Below are 18,289 nucleotides of genomic sequence, written 5' to 3'. Positions count from 1 at the left end.
ACCACGCCCAGCTAATTTTTTATATTTTTAGTAGAAATGGGATTTCACCATGTTAGCCAGGGTGATCTCAAACTCCTGACCTCAGGTGATCTGCCCGCCTCGGCCTCCCAAAGTGCTAGGATTACAGGCGTGAGCCACCACACCCGGCCTGTGTTTGTATTATTTAAGGATGACTAAGAGTCCACCAGCTGAGGAATACAGGTGGCCTCCAGGATGAGGGAGCAGCATGGGCACAGACATAGAGCTAATAGCTGGCATTTACAAAGCATTTATCACCTATTTATTTATTCATTTATTTATTTATTTGAGATGGAGTTTCACTCTTGTTGCCCAGACTGGAGTGCAAGGGTGCAATCTTGGTTCACTGAAACCTCTGCCTCCTGGGTTCAAGTGATTCTCCTGCCTCAGCCTCCCGAGTAACTGGGATTACGGGCATGTGCCACCATGTCCGGCTAATTTTGTATTTTTTAGTAGAGACAGGGTTTCTCCATGTTAGTCAGATTGGTCTTGAACTCCTGACCAATCAGGTGATCTGCCCAACTTGGCATCCCAAAATTCTGGGATTTCAGGCGTGAGCCACTGTGCCCAGCTATTTATTTATTTGAGACAGCGTCTCGCTCTGTCACCCAGATTGTAGTGCAGTGGCATGATCTCGGCTCACTGTAACCTCTGCCTCCTGGGCTCTGGTGATCCTCCCACCTGTCTCCAGAGTAGCTGGGACTAGGCGCATGCCACCACACTCAGCTAATTTCTATATTATTATTATTTGTAGAGATAAGTTCTCACTATATTGCCCAGGCTGGAGTCGAACTCCTGGGCTCAAGAGATCCTTCTGCCTCAGCCTCCCAAAGTGCAGGGAATACAGGCAGGAACCATCACACCCAGCCACTGCTTTAAGTTTTTTTTTAAATAATCAGTATTCCTGCAGATATCATTTAATTTTTATTTTTTATTTTTCAGACGACAGTCTCGCTCTGTCGCCCAGGCTGGAGTGCAGTGGCCGGATCTCAACTCACTGCAAGCTCCGCCTCCCAGGTTCACGCCATTCTCCTGCCTCAGCCTCCCAAGTAGCTGGGACTACAGGCGCCCGCCACCTCGCCCGGCTAGTTTTTTGTATTTTTTAGTACAGACGGGGTTTCACTGGGTTAGCCAGGATGATCTCGATATCCTGACCTCGTGATCCACCAGTCTCGGCCTCCCAAAGTGCTGGGATTACAGGCTTGAGCCACCGCGCTCTGCCGATATCATTTAATTTTGATAGCGGGCCTAGTGGTATGGAGCAACCCATGATCCCATTTTACAGATGAGAAAATTGCTGCTCGGGAATATCAAGTCACTGTTTTGGGGTTGTGCAGTTATTACAGGGCATAGCCAGGATTCAACTCAAGCCTAGCCAGCCTCCAGGGTAGGGACTAAGAGCCAACCAGCCTGCCTGGGGGCCAGATTTAGCTGCCCCTGAGGAGTCCTGAAAAAGTACTGGACACCTGTGGCTCACGCCTGTAATCCCAGCACTTTGGCAGGCCGAGGCGGGTGGATCACCTAAGATCAGGAGTTTGAGACTAGCCTGGTCAACATGGCGAAACCCCGTCTCTACCAAAAATACAAAAACTAGCTGGGCGTGGTGGTGCACGCCTGTAATCCCAGCTACTCGGGAGGCTGAGGCAGGAGAATCGGTTGAACCTGGGAGGCGGAGACTGCAGTGAGCCAAGATGGCGCCATTGCACTCCAGCCTGGGCAACAGAGCAAGAGGCTGTCTCAAGAAAAAAAGAAGAAAGAAAGAAACCAGGCTATGCAAAAACAGTATTGTTAAAAATTAAATTAAATCAAAAAAAGGCCGGTAGCCCATACCTGTATTCCCAGTACCTCCCAGTACTTTGGGAAGCTGAGGCAGGAGGATGGCTTGAGGGCAGAGATGGCTTGAGGCCCGGAGTTCAAGAGCAGCCTGGGCAACATAGCTAGACCTCCGTCTCTATTACGTAAAAACAACAATATTTTTTAAGTAAATAAAGAAACCCGGCCGCCGCCAAAGGAATCTTCCTGTGTCTGGGACCTTCTTTAGACACTAGCATACTGAGGACACCCTTTGGGCCAGTCCAGGAAGGAATGATTCAGGTGGCCCCTGACTGGGGCGGGACGTGGTAAGGTTCGCCTGGGAGGCGGCGCCTGCGCTGCCTGCGGTTTGACTGCCATCCGGGCTGCTGCAGGCACTGGGAAAGGCACTCCAGCCTCAGTCCTCGCCACAGACACGGGCGATTGTCCTCCTGCGTGTGAGCCACAGCATACTACAGGCCTCCAGGAGGTGTTTGTCGCGACAACACCTGGAAAGGGCCCGTGCGGAGTCCCTTAGTGAGCGGACCGAAAACTGCCACCCTGGAAGGATATTGGCAGGCCCTAGGGGCTGTCACACTACGACATTGAGGGGGTATGGGTCTCCTCCGAGTTCTCATCACCCGGCCCCTGCACCCAGACCTGAGGGGTGTGGGGAAGACCCCAGCCTACCGAGTCAGGGCGGTGTGGGGTGCGCATGCGCAATGTTCCGAGACCTCCGGCGCTGGAAACGTGTAGGGCGGGGCCCAAATCCGGGTCCCGCTAGCAGGGCGGTGTGGGGTGCGCATGCGCAATGTCCGCTTCGGCTCTAGGACCGCGCGGGAGACAGCCGGGCCGCGGTGCAGTGTCAGACCCGAGAGTTGCAGCCTGAGTCACCGGCCCCGCCCTCCGGAGCCGGACGCCGCGGGAGGCCCGGGAGCGGCAGCGGAACGGACTCCCAGACCTCCGGACGCGTGAGGTGGTAAGCGCCCAGCCCGTACCCCCTCCGCACCCCGCAATTCCGGCTTTGGCGGCCCCCAGACCTGGCGAACCGTGAAGTCTCGGCCTCAGGAGCCCCCCAGATCCATGGTCTCAGATTCGAACCCTCAGACCTGTTCGACCCCCTTTCATGCCGTCCCGGGGACGTCCCGTACTTCTCCACCCTCTGTCTCATGATCCAAAATACAGGCCCATAGGTTTCAGAGGTACCCTGTGAATTCTTCCTTGGGGTGTCTTGAACCACGATCGTAGATCTGTGCCCCCAGTTCCAGCGAGAGACCCCATTATCCGGGAACCCAGGGCTCACAGCCACGATCTTAGACCACAAAGCCAGAGGTGACACTGGAATCCTGCCGCTGGGAATACCTGAATTCTCAAGCCCACATTTAGGATTTCCTAAACCCCGCCCTGGGGCCCTTTAGGCGGTGGATGTTTGCTCCGCGCCCATGACCCGCCAAGGACCTTTACATTCAGTCTGGGCTCTGGATCTCACATTCTAGCGCCCAGACACGTCGGGCACGCCTTACGCCAACTTGGGGTCCCCAACAAGAGAACCCCCACCAGACCTACACCCTCCCGTTAACGCGTGCACCCAGTCCAGGCTCCCTCAAGCCCATGGGTGCCTTTTAGACCCGAGGAGGTTGCAAACCTTGCGAGGACAACCCGCCCTCGCAAACTCAGACCCCCATCCGGAGGCCTCAGATCCCTCCTCCCATGTCCAGCTGCCGGAAATGCGTGTTTGAGGGGAGGGTGTGGGCTCAGGGGCGAAGCACCCACTGGTCCCCTTTTTTCCCCCCAGCAGTGAGTCGCAGCCATGTTCCTGGTTAACTCGTTCTTGAAGGGCGGCGGCGGCGGCGGCGGGGGAGGCGGGGGCCTGGGTGGGGGCCTGGGGAATGTGCTTGGAGGTCTGATCAGCGGGGCCGGGGGCGGCGGCGGCGGTGGTGGAGGCGGCGGCGGAGGCGGCGGTGGCGGTGGAACTGCCATGCGCATCCTAGGCGGAGTCATCAGCGCCATCAGGTAAGGCGGCGACTATCGGAGGGGCGGGGCCTGGAAATGTGAATGGGAGGTGCCTCAGGGGGGCGTGGTCCGGGAGGGGCGTGGTCTAACAATAATAGGATTAACCTGGAGGCTAACCTGGGTACCTGAATTAGGCCGGGGTGGCCTAGTTTGAGAGTCCTGTTATAAGGGGGTGGACCCCAATGAGGCGGATATCAGTCCTTGGGAGCGGGGCTTGATATGGGAGTAGTCTGATTGTGTGGGACCAGGACAATGTGGTCCTGAGGGGACCGATGTGGAGTTTTGGAGGGTGGGGCTTATGGGTCTGGGCCCGGCCTGCATTGGCTAACCTGGAGATGAACGTTAAAGGGGCGGAGCCAATGCGTCTGAGTGACATTTTACGGTCGGGGCTTGACTTATGAGTGTGGTCAGAGGTTTTAGGTGGGTTAATGAGGAGGTGAGCCCAGGAGAAAGCAAGACCTAATGGGATAGAGGAAATGGCCCAGAATGGGCTGGGCTTGCTGGGAACTGGCTGGATTAATTGAGAAAAATGCCCTGGTAGGGGTAGGGCAGGTTGGCCTAATTAGTCATGGCCACTGAGCAGTGATCCCTTGAAGGGACGGGGACCAATGGCTGGGGTAGGATGTTGGGAAGACAGGTGTTTAGGAAGGGGGCCATGGAGTAGAGTCTTGGGCAGATGGCACCTAAGGAGGATAAGACCTTGGGAAGCTGGGGCAGAGCGTCTATGAAGTGAGCCCTCCAAGGGGCGGGGGTTTTTGATTCTGTGTGGGATTTTTAGGTTGAGGGTGGCTGAGATGACTGGAATCTGCCACTGGGTAGGTGTGCCTGGCAGGAGTGGAGCCTCCCAGGGGACGGATCTCTGGGTTTCCTGAAGGGTGGGGTTGGCCTGAGGAAGGGAGAAGAGGGGCACGACCAGGGCTGTGTGGATTGGGACAGATGAGGACAAGAACAGATGAAGGGCACAGCAACCAAGTAAGGAAGATAGCGGCTGAGGTCTGGAGCGTTGGGGCTGATGGTTCTGTAGTGCTGCCCGTTGGAGGCCCCGCCCCCGACACTGACCCCTCCCCCTTATCTCTTCGCAGCGAGGCGGCTGCGCAATACAACCCGGAGCCCCCGGTAAGCCCACTCTGCAACCAGACCCACTTCTCCTGCCAAGGCCTCTTCGAGGTCCCATTCCTGTTCCTGTAGAGAAGTCCCACCTTCCTCCCCTTCTTGTGAAATTCCTCTGCCAGTTCCTCCCGTGCCATGTCCGCAGCTACGCCATGGGTCTTAGCCATGCCCCACATACGCGTACCCATTCACAACCACCTCTCATTCTTTTTCTCATCAAGCTGCCCAGCCCACTCTGACTTTCCCACCCAGGGTGCCTTGGTGTGGGGAGCCGTCCTGGCCGGGTTCCCCTCCCCCTGCTCTGAGCTCTCCTCCCTCTGCAGCCCCCACGCACACATTACTCCAACATTGAGGCCAACGAGAGTGAGGAGGTCCGGCAGTTCCGGAGACTCTTTGCCCAGCTGGCTGGAGATGTAAGTAACCTGGGGTTCCCTGACCCCGTCCTAACCCTTCCATCCCTTCCCTTGTGGCTGCCCTTGCGCACACACCCTTGACCGTGACAATCCCAGTGTTCCCATTCTCCATGACATTCTCAGACCCTTCAGTCACGCCTGACCTGCCCCTAACTTCCGCCTGCAGGACATGGAGGTCAGCGCCACAGAACTCATGAACATTCTCAATAAGGTTGTGACACGACGTAAGTGACCGGGCTCAAGGAGTAGGGTAGGTTTAGAGGCAGAGGGGCCTGAGTGGCTTTGACGTCTGGCCTCTGACTTTCAACCTGTTGCCCACAGACCCTGATCTGAAGACTGATGGTTTTGGCATTGACACGTGTCGCAGCATGGTGGCCGTGATGGATGTATCCTTGGGAGCAGTGTGGGAGAGGCCCTGGGTGCACAGGGAATTTTTTGAGAGTATGTTTGGAAAGCCAATGTGTAGCCTTCATATCCACATATCCATGAATGTGGAAATGCATTCATCAGAGCACGCTTACCTACAGACATGTGGCAGTAAATCATAACAATGCCAGCTGTTACAGCTGGCACTTTAATTATATAAAGTGACCGAACCTTCACAACCACCCTGTTGGACAGGCACAATTATTATACTCCATTTTACAGATGAGGAAACTGAGGCTCAGTTTCCTGAAAGAAGCAGTCATTTGTCTCAAGTTATAGATAAAGGTCAGGCGTGGTGGCTCATGCCTGTAATCCCAACACTTTGGGAGGCCGAGGTGGGCAGATCACCTGAGGTCAGGAGTTCGAGACCAGCCTGGCCAACATGGTGAAACCCCATCTCTATTAAAAAATACAAAAATTAGCCGGGCGTGGTGGTGTGCAGCTATAGTCTCAGCTACTTGGGAGGCTGAGGCAGGAGAATAGCTTAAACCCGGGAGGTGGAGGTTGCAGTGAGCAGAGGTTTCGTCACTCCAGTCTGTGGACTCAGGTCTTTTGGGCTTGGGAACCTAAATTTATAACAGCCACATGCACATGTACACACACACACACCTAAGAGCACACCCACATGCGTGAAAGTGTATGAGGCAGTGTGCTCAGGGACACACATATATCTGTATATGGGCCAGCCATCAGCTGACCTTTGATGCATGCATATTTTTATTTATTTTTGTTTTAAAAAATAGTTTATAAGAAGACAAACTTTCACTATATTGACCTCGCAAGTCTCAAACTCCTGACCTCAAGCAATGCTCCCACCTTGGCCTCCCAAAGTGTTGGGATTACAGGCTTGAGACACTGCGCCTGCCCTTATGCACATTTAACACATAGGGCAGTACAGACACACAATATATACATGTAATGTAATCACAGACATATTGCATAGAGCGAAGCAATCCCAACTGTACCTCTTAACCAGGTTATTGAACCTCTCTGTGCCTCAGTTTCTCTGTCTGTAAAATGGGTGAGTGATAATGGTGATACTGAATTGGAGCTACATGCAAAAGTTTTAGCATTGTGCATAACGCATAGTATGTGGTCTGTACACATTAGCTCTTAACTATGATATTGGGTAGAGTTTTCAGCTTTGAATATTCTTCTTTCTCTGGAAATAGTCCTGGTAGAACTGGTGTCCCGAAGATTTAGTGAGAAAGTGATGTTCCTGAGCTCAACAATCCACCTGCCTTGGCTTCCCAAAGTGCTGGGATTACAGGCATGAGCCACCATGCCTGGCCACACACTTGTTTTTCACATGTCCTAACATTTATGAAATTGAGTTACTGTCCATAATTTTCTTTTCTTTTTTTCTTTTCTTTTCTTTTTTTTTTTTTTTTGAGACAGAGTCTTGCTCTGTTTCCCAGGCTGAAGTGCAGTGGTACCATCTCAGCTCACTGCAAGCTCCACCTCCTACGTTTGAGCAATCCTCCTCCCTCAGCCTCCCAAATAGCTGGGATTACAGGTGTGTGCCACTACGCCTGGCCAATTTTTGTATTTTTAGTAGAGAGGGGATTTCATCATGTTGGCCAGGCTGGTCTTGAACTCCTGACCTCAAGTGAACCACCTGCTTCAGCCTCCCAAAGTGCTGGGATTACAGGCGGGAGCCACCGCGCCTGGCCTATCAAGAATTTTCTGAATGAGCAATTAACAACTCTTCAGGCGGCCGGGCGCGGTGGCTCAAGCCTGTAATCCCAGCACTTTGGGAGGCTGAGACGGGCGGATTACGAGGTCAGGAGATCGAGACCATCCTGGCTAACATGGTGAAACCCCGTCTCTACTTAAAAAAAATACAAAAAACTAGCCGGGCGAGGTGGCGGGCGCCTGTAGTCCCAGCTACTTGGGAGGCTGAGGCAGGAGAATGGCGTAAACCCGGGAGGCGGAGCTTGCGGTGAGCCGAGATCCGGCCACTGCACTCCAGCCTGGGCGACAGAGCGAGACTCCGTCTCAAAAAAAACAAAAACAAAAACAAAAAAAACAAACAACTCTTCCGGCAAGGAATGTGTACTTTAGAGTAGTTGAATATAATTCCTCATGGTTATGTTCCTTTTTTGAGACGGAGTTTCGCTCTGTCACCCAGGTTGGAGTGCAGTGGCGTGATCTCCGCTCACTGCAAGCTCTGCCTCCTGAGCTCATGCCATTCTCCTGCCTCAGCCTCCCGAGTAGCTGGGACTACAGGCGCCCGCCACCTCACCAGGCTAATTTTTTGTATTTTTAGTAGAGACGGGGTTTCACTGTGTTAGCCAGGATGGTCTCAATCTCCTGACCTTGTGATCCACCCACCTTGGCTTCCCAAAGTGCTGGGATTACAGGCACGAGCCACCACGCCCGGCCTAGTTATGTTTAAAGAGAATCCTTATTTAGAAATATAAGTGACGATTTGTATGGATAAAATGAAAAATAAAACTGCACACCAGGTGATACGACTAGGACCAAGCGGGAGCTGGAATTTCAGCTGTGGCTCCCCTGCTTGCTGTATCACCATCGTGTCCACAGTGCATGTGATGCGTGCATCTGGGTGTAGCTGTCACTCTTCTTTTTTTTTTTTTTTTTTTTTTTTTTTTTTTTTTTTTTGAGACGGAGTCTTGCTCTGTCGCCCAGGCTGGAGTGCCGTGGCCGGATCTCAGCTCACTGCAAGCTCCGCCTCCCAGGTTCACGCCATTCTCCCGCCTCAGCCTCCCGAGTAGCTGGGACTACAGGCACCGCCACTTCGCCCGGCTAGTTTTTTGTATTTTTTTAGTGGAGACGGGGTTTCACCGTGTTAGCCAGCATGGTCTCGATCTCCTGACCTCGTGATCCACCCGTCTCGGCCTCCCAAAGTGCTGGGATTACAGGCTTGAGCCACCGCGCCCGGCCAGCTGTCACTCTTCTTAACACCCTCCCACCAGAGCGACACCACAGGCAAGCTGGGCTTTGAGGAATTCAAGTACTTGTGGAACAACATCAAAAGGTGGCAGGTGTGTAGCAACCTCTGAAATCCCTGGCACCCAGACCCCCAAGCCACAGAGATACCATGCTCCACAATGCTCACTTGGACCCGATCTCTCTGTCCCCACAGGCCATATACAAACAGTTTGACACTGACCGATCAGGGACCATTTGCAGTAGCGAACTCCCAGGGGCCTTTGAGGCGGCAGGTATGGCTGGCAGGGACATGGTGGGGCTGGGAGTGGGATGGGTAAGAAAACCTTTACTCAGCTGGTTTGGGCCTGACTCCTGGGCATGGGAGTGGGTTGGGCCATGTGGCCCCCACACCTGAAGGACTAAATCCATCTCAGGGTTCCACCTGAATGAGCATCTCTATAACATGATCATCCGACGCTACTCAGATGAAAGTGGGAACATGGACTTTGACAACTTCATCAGCTGCTTGGTCAGGCTGGACGCCATGTTCCGTGAGTGACGCCCCAGCTGTCTTCCTGGGTGGGGATTCCTATGACCTCTATGGGCCAAAGTCTCCTCTAAGCCTGACTTTGAGGTGGGCGATGCTAGGGGCACAGGGGTGACTGAATCAGCCCCAGTTTCTGCCCTCATGGAGCGCACAGTCTAGTGGAGGAGAGACGAGTCCCCAGACAGTGACAGTTCAGACTGGTGATGGCTGAGAGGGGAAGCTCAGGGCAGAGTGATGGATTGTGATGGGGGCAGCACAGGCTGAGGGTCTGGGGCTCTGGTGAGGGAAAGAGTGAGCAGAGTGTGCTCAGATTGTGCTTGGGGAAGCCTAGAGGGCAAATCCAATCCAGGAGGCACCTGATGCAGCCCAAGGGGTCAGGGAGGGCTCACTGGAGAGGGAACATTGGGACCTGAGGGATGAGGAGAGAACTTAGTGAGCAGGTAGGGAATACTGTTGCAGGGGGAGGGAACAGCATGTGCAAAGGCCTAGAAGGGGAAAGAAGATGGGGCTTCTGGTACTTTTAGCTTGCTTTCTTTTCTTTCTTTTTTCTTTTCTTTTCTTTCTTTCTTTTTTTTTTTTTTTGAGACGGAGTCTCGCTCTGTCACCCAGGCTGGAGTGCAGTGGCAGGATCTCAGCTCACTGCAAGCTCCGCCTCCCGGGTTTACGCCATTCTCCTGCCTCAGCCTCCCGAGTAGCTGGGACTACAGGCGTCCACCACCGCGCCCGGCTACTTTTTTGTATTTTTTAGTAGAGACAGGGTTTCACTGTGTTAGCCAGGATGGTCTCGATCTCCTGACCTCGTGATCCGCCCATCTCGGCCTCCCAAAGTGCTGAGATTACAGGCTTGAGCCACCGCGCCTGGCCTTTTTTTTCCTTTCTCTTGTCTTTTCTTTTCTTTCTGCCTGCCTGCCTTCCTGCCTTCCTATTCTTTTCTCTTCCTTTCTCTTCCTTTCTCTCCTCTCCTCTCCTTTCCTTTCCTTTCTCTCTTCTTTCTTTTTTTTTTTCCTTTTTGACAGAGTCTTCCTCTTGTTGCCCAGGCTGGAGTGCAGTGGCACCATCACAGCTCACTGCAGCCTCAACTCCTAGGCTCCAGCAGGCCTCCTGCCTCAGCTTACCGAATACCTGGGAGTACAGGCACACACCGCCATGCCTGGCTAATTTTTTAAAATTTTTTGTAGAGACAGGGTCTTGCTATGTTTCCCAGGCTTGTCTTGAACTCCTGAGCTCCAGCAGTCCTCCCACCTCTGTCTCCCAAAGCCTTGGTATTATAGGCATGAGCCATTGCATGTGGCCTTCTGAGTGTTAGTGTACTGAATGCTGAAGACATGGCTGAGAAGTAGGAATTACTGTCCTTATTTTATGGAGGAAGAACTTAGGGTTCAAGGAGGCAAAATCTCTTGCTCATAGTCACCCAGCTAGGAAGTTGCAAAGCCGGAATTTGAACTTGGATCTGTCTGAGATTTGAGCTAAGTAAGAGAAGTTAGGAGCAGTGGACATGATTAGGTCATGCAGGATTGTGGGTGCAAAATTTGGGGGTGCTCAGACTCTACCAGGGACATTGGGGAGCCATTGCAGGTTCTAGGCAGAGGGAGGGACAGGGTCAGATTTGGCTTTAGAAAGATCCCTTGGCCTTACCGGGTGCGGTGGCTCATGCCTATAATCCCAGCACTTTGGGAGGCCGAGGTGGGCGGATCATGAGGTCAGGAGTTCGAGACCATCCTGGCTAACACGGTGAAACCCCGTCTCTACTAAAAATACAAAAAATTAGCTGGGTGTGGTGGTGGGCAACTGTAGTCCTAGCTACTCGGGAGGCTGATGCAGGAGAATGGCGTGAACCTGGGAGGTAGAGCTTGCAGTGAGCTGAGATTGCACCACTGCACTCCAGCCTGGGTGACAGAGCAAGACTCCGTCTCAAAAAAAAAAAAAGAAAGATCCCTCGGCCTCCAGGCCAGGCACAGTGGCTCACGCCTATAATCCCAGCACTTTGGGAGGCCGAGGCAGGAGTATCACCTGAGGTCAGGAGTTCAAGACCAGCCTGGCCAACATGGCGAAACCCCATATCTACTAAGAACACAAAAATTAGCCGGGCGTGGGGGCATGCCTGTAATCCCAGCTACTCAGGAAGCTTAGGGAGGGAGAATTGCTTGGAACCCAGGAAGCGGAGGTTGCAATGAGCAGAGATCATGCCATTGCACTCCAGCCTCCAGCCTGGGTGACAAGAGCGAGACTCCATCTCAAAAAAGAAAAAAAAGAAAGAAAGATCCCATGGCCAGGACAATGCATGAAGAGTGACAGAGGAAAAGAATCAGGTATGTGAGATAGCAGGGAGGTGAAGAAAGTGGACAGAAAGGGGAGATGAGGCCAAAAGTCACATAAGAAGGGCCAGGAAATAGCCACTGGATCTACCAGCAAGAAGGCTGATAGTCGGGAGGATCGTTTGAGACCAGCCCAGGCAACATTGTAGGACCCCATCTCTACAAAAAAAAAAAAAAAATAGACACTGGATCTACCAGCAAGAAGGCTAATAGTCGGGAGGATCGTTTGAGACCAGCCCCCCCAGGCAACATAGTAGGACCCCATCTCTACAAAAAACAAAACAAAAAAAGTAGCCGGGCGTGGTGGCACATGCCTGTGATCTCAGTTGCTCGGGAGGCTGAGGTGGGAGGATCACTTGACCCCGGGAGGGTGAGGCTGCAGTGAGCTATGATCTTGCCACTGGACTCCAGCCCGGGCCACAGAGATATTGTCTCAAAAAAAAAAAAAAAAATGAGGGCCAGACATTGTGGCTCACTCCTGTAATCCCAGCACTTTGGGAGGCCAAGGCGGGCAGATCACCTGATGTCAGGAGTTTGAGGCCAGCCTGGCCAAGATAGTGAAACCCCGTCTCTACTAAAAATACAAAAAAATTAGCTGGGTGTGTTGGTGCACGCCTGTAGTCCCAGCTACTCAGGAGGCTGAGGCAGGAGAATCACTTGAACCTGGGAGGCAGAGGTTGCAGTAAGCCAAGATTGTGCCACTGTACTCCAGTCTGGGCAACACAGTGGGACTCTGTCTCAAAAAAAAAAAAACAAAAGGCAGCCAGGGAGTGCAGGACGCTGTGGGTGTGGACACCTGAGGGTTGTGGTAACTGAGCGATGATAGTGTAGTCATTGTGTCTAGATTCCCTGTGGGTGGGGAACATGTAGTCAAGTTTCAGGGCAGATGTGGGGACCTACCTGTAAGACTCTAGGGACAGGAAGTAGAGAGTGCAGAGCCTCCCTCTAGTAGCCTGTTAGGCTTGGAACTGGAGAGGATGGAGCATAGATGTCAGTAGGAGGCTGGGGCTGGGCAGAGGTGATATCAGTACACAGAGGCCATTATTGAGGAGGGTAACAGCTTGGATTCCAATCCTCATTTCTTCACTTTCTTGCTGTGTGACCTGGGGCATGGCCCCTCCCTTCTCTGCCTCATTTTTTTTTTCTTTTCCTTTTCTTAATTTTTAGTTTTTTTAAAAAACAGAGATGAGGTGTCTGTTGCCCAGATTGGTCTCGAACTCCTGGGCTCAAGTGATCCTCCCATCTCGGCCTTCCAAAGTGTTGGGATTACAGGTGTGAACCACCATGCCCAGCCTGTGCTTCATTTTAAAATGACACTTATCTCACAGAGTTGGATTAAATGAGCTAATACCTAGAAAGCACTTTACACTGTGCTGGGTGAAGGGGTGGCCTGCCCCTCCACACCTGTGGGCATTTCTCATGAGAGACTTGAGAAAAGAAATGAGACACAGAGACAAAGTATAGAGAAGGAAAAAGTGGGCCCAGGGGACCGGCGCTCAGCATACAGGCGGCACTGGTCTCTGAGTTCCCTCAATATTTATTGATCATTATCTTTACCATCTTAGAAAAAGGGAAGTGGCGCCGGGCGCGGTGGCTCAAGCCTGTAATCCCAGCACTTTGGGAGGCCGAGGCGGGCGGATCACGAGGTCAGGAGATCGAGACCATCCTGGCTAACATGGTGAAACCCCGTCTCTACTAAAAATACAAAAAACTAGCCGGGCGTGGTGGCGGGCGCCTGTAGTCCCAGCTACTCGGAGGCTGAGGCAGGAGAATGGCCTGAACCTGGGAGGCGGAGCTTGCAGTGAGCCGAGATCGTGCCACTGCACTCCAGCCTGGGTGACACAGCGCGAGCCTCGGTCTCAAAAAAAAAAAAGAAAAAAAAAGAAAAAGGGAAGTGGCAGGATAATATGATCATATAGGGAGAAGGTCAGCAGTGAGACATATGAATAAAGATTTCTGTGACATAAGTTTAAGGAAAAGTGCTGTGCCTTGATATGCATATGCAAACATCTCCGTAAACCTTTTTAGTGCATAAAGAGCAGCATTGCCGCTAGCTAGTCCCACCTTCAGCCCTAAGGAGGTTTCTCCTTTGTCAGTAAACAGAACATACAATCGGGTTTTACACCGAGATGTTCCATTGCCCAGGGACGGGCAGGAGACAGATGCTTTTCTCTATCTCAACTGCCAAAAGGCCTTCTTTCCTCTTACACTAGTCCTCCTCAGCACAGACCCTTCACGGGTGTCCGGCTGGGGGACGATCAGGTCTTTCCCTTCCCACGAGGCCATATTTCAGACCATCACATGGTGAGAAACCTTGGACAATACCTGGCTTTCCTAGGCAGAGGTCCCTGCGACCTTCCGCAGTGTATGTGTCCCTGGGTACTTGAGATTAAGAGAATGGTGATGACTTTTAACCAGCAAGCTGCCTTCAGGCACTTGTTTAACAAAGCACACCCTGCACAGCCCAAAATCTGTTAAACCTTGAGTCACCACAGCACATGTCTCTTGCAAGGACAGGGTTGGGGGTAGGGTCACAGATTAACAGCATCTCAAGTACAGAACAAAATGGAGTCTCTTATGTCTACTTTTTTCTATATAGACACAGTAACAGTCTGATCTCTCTTTTCCCCACAGCTGGGCACACAGTGAAGTACCAGCTGCTATTATTGTCATCCCATATATTTGTGTAATGTTATTATGCTAAAAACCAATCTCCTTCCTTCCCTACCCCTAAACCTCCCCATCTCCTCCTCCAGGTGCCTTCAAATCTCTTGACAAAGATGGCACTGGACAAATCCAGGTGAACATCCAGGAGGTAAGAACCCCCATCTTGGGGTATGGGTGCCTAGGGGGACCCTACCCCTTGGCCCTTCATACCAGCTCTGAGCTGCAGTCCCCTCCCTCCTATTTTGCCAGCAGTCCCTGGGTGAGGGCAGAGGGCCTGGTGCTCTGGGGTTCCCTGTCCTCACTCTCCACCCTCCTCTCCCCAGTGGCTGCAGCTGACTATGTATTCCTGAACTGGAGCCCCAGACTCATCCCCTCACCGCCTCGCTATAGGAGTCACCTGGAGCCTCGGTCTCTCCCAGGGCCCATCCTGTCTGCAGTCACATCTTTGTGGGGCCTGCTGACCCACAGCTTTTGTTCTCCCAGCACTTGTTACCCAGCTTCTCAACATCCAGGGCCCAATATGCCTGCCTGGAGTTTCCCTTGGCTCTAGAACACTCTAACAAGCTCTGTCCAAGGGTCTCCCCACTCCCACCGGGCCCTGCACACACCCGTTCCGTAACCTCTACCCTGTATCGGTGCCAAGCCTAGCACTTGTGATGCTTCCATGCCTCGAGGGCCCTCTCTCGGTTCTGGGAGGATGACTCCAGTCCCTGCACACCCTGGCACACCCTTCATAGTTGCCACCCAGGCGGCCAAGCTCCAGACCGTGCCAGACCCAGGCGCCCCAGTGCCTTTGTCTATATTCTGCTCCCAGACTGCCAGGCCCAGGAGGAAATAAACGCACCCTGGTTGCTGATCTCTATGTGATCTGCCTCCTGATCTGATCTGAGAGAGGAGGGAGGAGCTTGGGCTCTGGGTCCTGGGGAACTGGGGAGGTCATAGATTCATCCCCAGGGCTGGATCTGTGGATCTCCTTGTCTTTTTCTCATCTGTATTTTTTTTCTCATCCTGAGCTGTGGAGGCTGAGACAGGACCCAGAAGGCCCCGTGATCTCTGCTTCTGCTTCCAGAGTCTGGGCTGGAGGGAGGCCTTAATACCACTCCTGGCCCTGTCTCCCAAGGCCATGTTTGCCCCTCTTGCAGCTTCTCCATCCACAACAGAGGCCTCTGCCTCTGTTGTGTCATGGACCATGGTCAGTGTCTTCCTTCCCACTTGAGGACACCACCCCATGTCCGCGGGTCCCGAGGGGCAGCCTATGGGTGCTGTTTGGGGTACCCAGCAGAGGGCCCAGAGGCAGCGACATCCTAGGGGTAGCCCTGGTCCAGCGTGAGGCACTGAGGGCTGGGAGTAGTGCGCAGTCCACAAAGCAGAGATCGCTGGCTGGTGGGAGTATGGGCTTGGCGGGAAGGGGTGGACACACACATACACACACACACAGAGGCCAGCGTTTATTGACACTTGTTCAAGTCCCTCAGGCCCCCCAGGCTTCCTGGTCTTAATTCCTGGGGAAGGAGGCCCAGCCAAGGCAGTACAGGCTGTAGACAGAGCCTAGAAAGGGGAACCGCGGGAGACAGAATGAGACCTAATCCCCTCCCTGGACATCCCGGGCTTTTAAGGCCTTCTTCAGACTCCGGAGTTCCCAGCCTGGACCCCAGCTCTAGTTTGGGCTCCAGCTCCCTTCCCAGATTGGACTCCTATTGTAAAGGCCCCTGGCGTTGATCTAGATCAGGCTGGGAGCTTCCTCCCCAACTCCTCCCTGGGCCTCAGTCCCACTACTAGCCCAGCCCCCATCCTGGGACACGAGCCCAAGCCCTATTACTCCCTTCCCTCCAGCTCAGTACTCCACCCCCTTCCTAAACGCCAACCCCCAACCCAGATCCTGGTCAGTCCTGGCCAGAAACCAGCCGCCTCCTACCCTGGGTCCAGCCCCGCCTCCCCGGCAGCTCGGCCGGGTTGTGCCCTGCGCTCACCTCCCAGACTCAGAGCCATTGTCACTCGGTATAGGATGTTGTCAACGAAGCCGCCCTTCAGGTACAACGGGATGTCATTGTCCTCCTGGATGTGGGGGTGTCTGATGAGAAGGGTGCCGGCTGCTCCCTTGAGGGCGCCCCGCCTGCCCCCTGCTCGGCGCGTCGGATCCCCCCACCCCCAGCCCCGCCCACCTGGAAGAGCTTCTGTTTCTCGGGCACTCGGTTCTGGAGGCGGTTCCGGGCGGTGGAGCTGAAGGAGCGGATCAGTGCCGGGGAGACCTGCGGGGTGGGAGGTGGGCGGGTATTGGAGGCACCTGGAGGGGTGTCCTGAAGGGGAACCGCTCTCTGAGACCTGGACATGGGGACAGCCCCATCCCTAGCGACCGTCCCAAAGGCGAGGAGGGTGATAACTTGGATTTTATTACCTGCGAACTGCCAGCCTGGGTGGGGAGGGGACTCGCCCTAGAGTCTGACCTGGAGGTGACCGGGCTGCCTAGAGGGTCCTGGAAGGGAGAGGACCCAGAAGGACTTTGTTCTGTGGGGTCTAAGTCCTGAGCTTTTTGTCGGGGGAGGGTTTCCTGGATTAAAGGGAGGAAACCAGGTCCCGGGAACGTGGGGACCGGAATGGAGGTCCCGGGAGCGTCCAGGCTGCCTGAGAAGCCCTGGGTGAGGCCAGGATGTTACGTTTCCGTTTCCGGTGTTAAGGGTTCCCGAGATGTTAAGTTCAAACCCGGGGCTTTGGGCTAGAGTGGGGGTCCCCAGTTGTCTCTGAAGAGTGGATTGTGGGGGAGGGGACCCAGGTTGTTTAGCGGGGAGTCCCAGGCCCTGAGGGGGGCTCACGTTCCAAGGCCCCAGATGCGGGGGTACTTGGAGAGTCGCGTATTAGGGCGGGGTTTTCTGGGTGGGGGGCCCCGGCCCAGCCCGTGGGGGCCTCACCCGCAGGGCCTGCATTCTGCCTCGTCCTCTTCCGCCGGAGTCACCTCCCCTCTCCGCCCAAGGACACGCATGGCCCTCTCCTGTCCAGGAACTCCAGACCCCGCCCGCTGCGCGCAGCGTGACAGCTGGGGACGCGGCGGGGCTGGGGCTGGGGTGGGGGGAGTCCCGCTACTCGATTCGTCCACCGAGGAGGAAGCGGTCCAGACCCTCACCCCGGGCCGCAACGCGCACCCCTTTCGGTCTCGGAATTTCTGTTGGGACAGGAGCGGAAAGCGGTACCAGGGAATCCGTTTTTGCAGATTTTTGGAGATTTCCGGGGGAGCAAGTGCAACTCCTCCCTGGATCTCTCCCTGCCCGCTGGTATGTGAGAGTGAGGAGGGAAAGGCATAAGGCCGAGTTCCAACTCCCTGTTCTGTCTACACAGCCAGAGATTGCACCTCCGAGCCTGTTTCCGTATCTGTAATGTGAGGGCTAAGGCAGGATCTTTCTCGGAGATTTGTTGAGACGTTAAATGACCTTGTTTTTAGGAAACATAAGCTGAAGTCCTTGGGGGTGAAACGGTATTCTATGTTACCCTAAGAAACACATCATATGTATTTATAGCTCTCTAATTCTGGCAGGCAGCGGGGTGCGGCACAGTTGTCCTAATGGTTTTAGCAACCAGGAAAGATCCTGGCCTAGTCTAAAAGGTTTTCTTTTTTCTTCTTTTTTTTTTTTTCTTTTCAGACTGGGTTTTGCTCTGTTGCACAGGCTGGAGTGCAGTGGTGTGATCATAGCTCACTGCAGCCTCGACCTCCTGGGTTCAGCGATCCTCCTGCCTCAGCCTCCTGAGTGGTTGGGACTTACAGGTGCATACCACCATGCCCAACTAATTTTTGTGTTTTTTGTAGAGGCTGGGTTTCACCATGTTGTCCAGGCTGGTCTCGAACTCCTGAGCATGAGAAATCCGCTAGCCTCGACCTCTCAAAGTGCTGGGATTACAGGTGTGAGCCACCGCACCCAGCCAATAGACAATGTTTGTTTGTTTTTGAGGCAGCATCTTACAGTGTTGCCCAGGGTGGTCTCCAACTCCTCCAAGTAATGTTCCCACCTCTATCTCCCAAAGTGGTGGAATTAGATGTGTGAGCCACTACACCCAGCTTCTAAAAGGTTTTTAACAATCTGTCTTATTTATTTATTTATTTTAGA

At 53.7% G+C, this 18,289-nt stretch overlaps 2 protein-coding genes across 7 annotated transcripts; one reads left to right on the top strand and one right to left on the bottom strand.

The window, feature by feature from the left end:
- Positions 1-2,644: 2,644 nt before the first annotated feature.
- Positions 2,645-15,057, top strand: LOC116271666 (calpain small subunit 1). 5 transcript variants are annotated; one of them, XM_031659594.1, is made up of 11 exons: positions 2,645-2,788; positions 3,608-3,822; positions 4,905-4,938; positions 5,256-5,345; positions 5,512-5,569; positions 5,667-5,731; positions 8,711-8,779; positions 8,881-8,959; positions 9,101-9,217; positions 14,285-14,343; positions 14,519-15,057. In XM_031659594.1, the coding sequence occupies exons 2-11, from the start codon at positions 3,620-3,622 to the stop codon at positions 14,543-14,545; spliced, it is 801 nt and encodes a 266-aa protein (XP_031515454.1). In that variant the 5' UTR covers positions 2,645-2,788; positions 3,608-3,619; the 3' UTR covers positions 14,546-15,057. The 5 variants fall into 5 exon arrangements, with proteins under 5 accessions (XP_031515454.1, XP_031515453.1, XP_031515455.1 ...); XM_031659593.1 differs by having other exon boundaries at positions 3,605-3,822; XM_031659595.1 differs by lacking the exons at positions 2,645-2,788; positions 3,608-3,822 and adding an exon at positions 3,954-4,242.
- A 571-nt stretch (positions 15,058-15,628) lies between these two features.
- On the bottom strand, positions 15,629-17,713 carry LOC116271667 (cytochrome c oxidase subunit 7A1, mitochondrial). Of its 2 annotated transcripts, XM_031659598.1 has the most exons (5): positions 17,102-17,713; positions 16,591-16,668; positions 16,358-16,444; positions 16,166-16,250; positions 15,629-15,743 (listed from the first exon to the last, which is right to left on the bottom strand). In XM_031659598.1, exons 1-5 carry the CDS (start codon positions 17,114-17,116, stop codon positions 15,691-15,693), a joined length of 318 nt encoding a protein of 105 aa, XP_031515458.1. In that variant the 5' UTR covers positions 17,117-17,713; the 3' UTR covers positions 15,629-15,690. The 2 variants fall into 2 exon arrangements, with proteins under 2 accessions (XP_031515458.1, XP_031515459.1); XM_031659599.1 differs by lacking the exon at positions 16,591-16,668.
- Positions 17,714-18,289: the final 576 nt, after the last annotated feature.

This window comes from Papio anubis, chromosome 20 (assembly GCF_008728515.1).
Source record: "Papio anubis isolate 15944 chromosome 20, Panubis1.0, whole genome shotgun sequence".
Taxonomy (NCBI): Eukaryota; Metazoa; Chordata; class Mammalia; order Primates; family Cercopithecidae; genus Papio; species Papio anubis.
The sequence above is the reverse complement of the archived record's forward strand: the minus strand, read 5'-3'. Positions and strand labels throughout refer to the sequence as shown.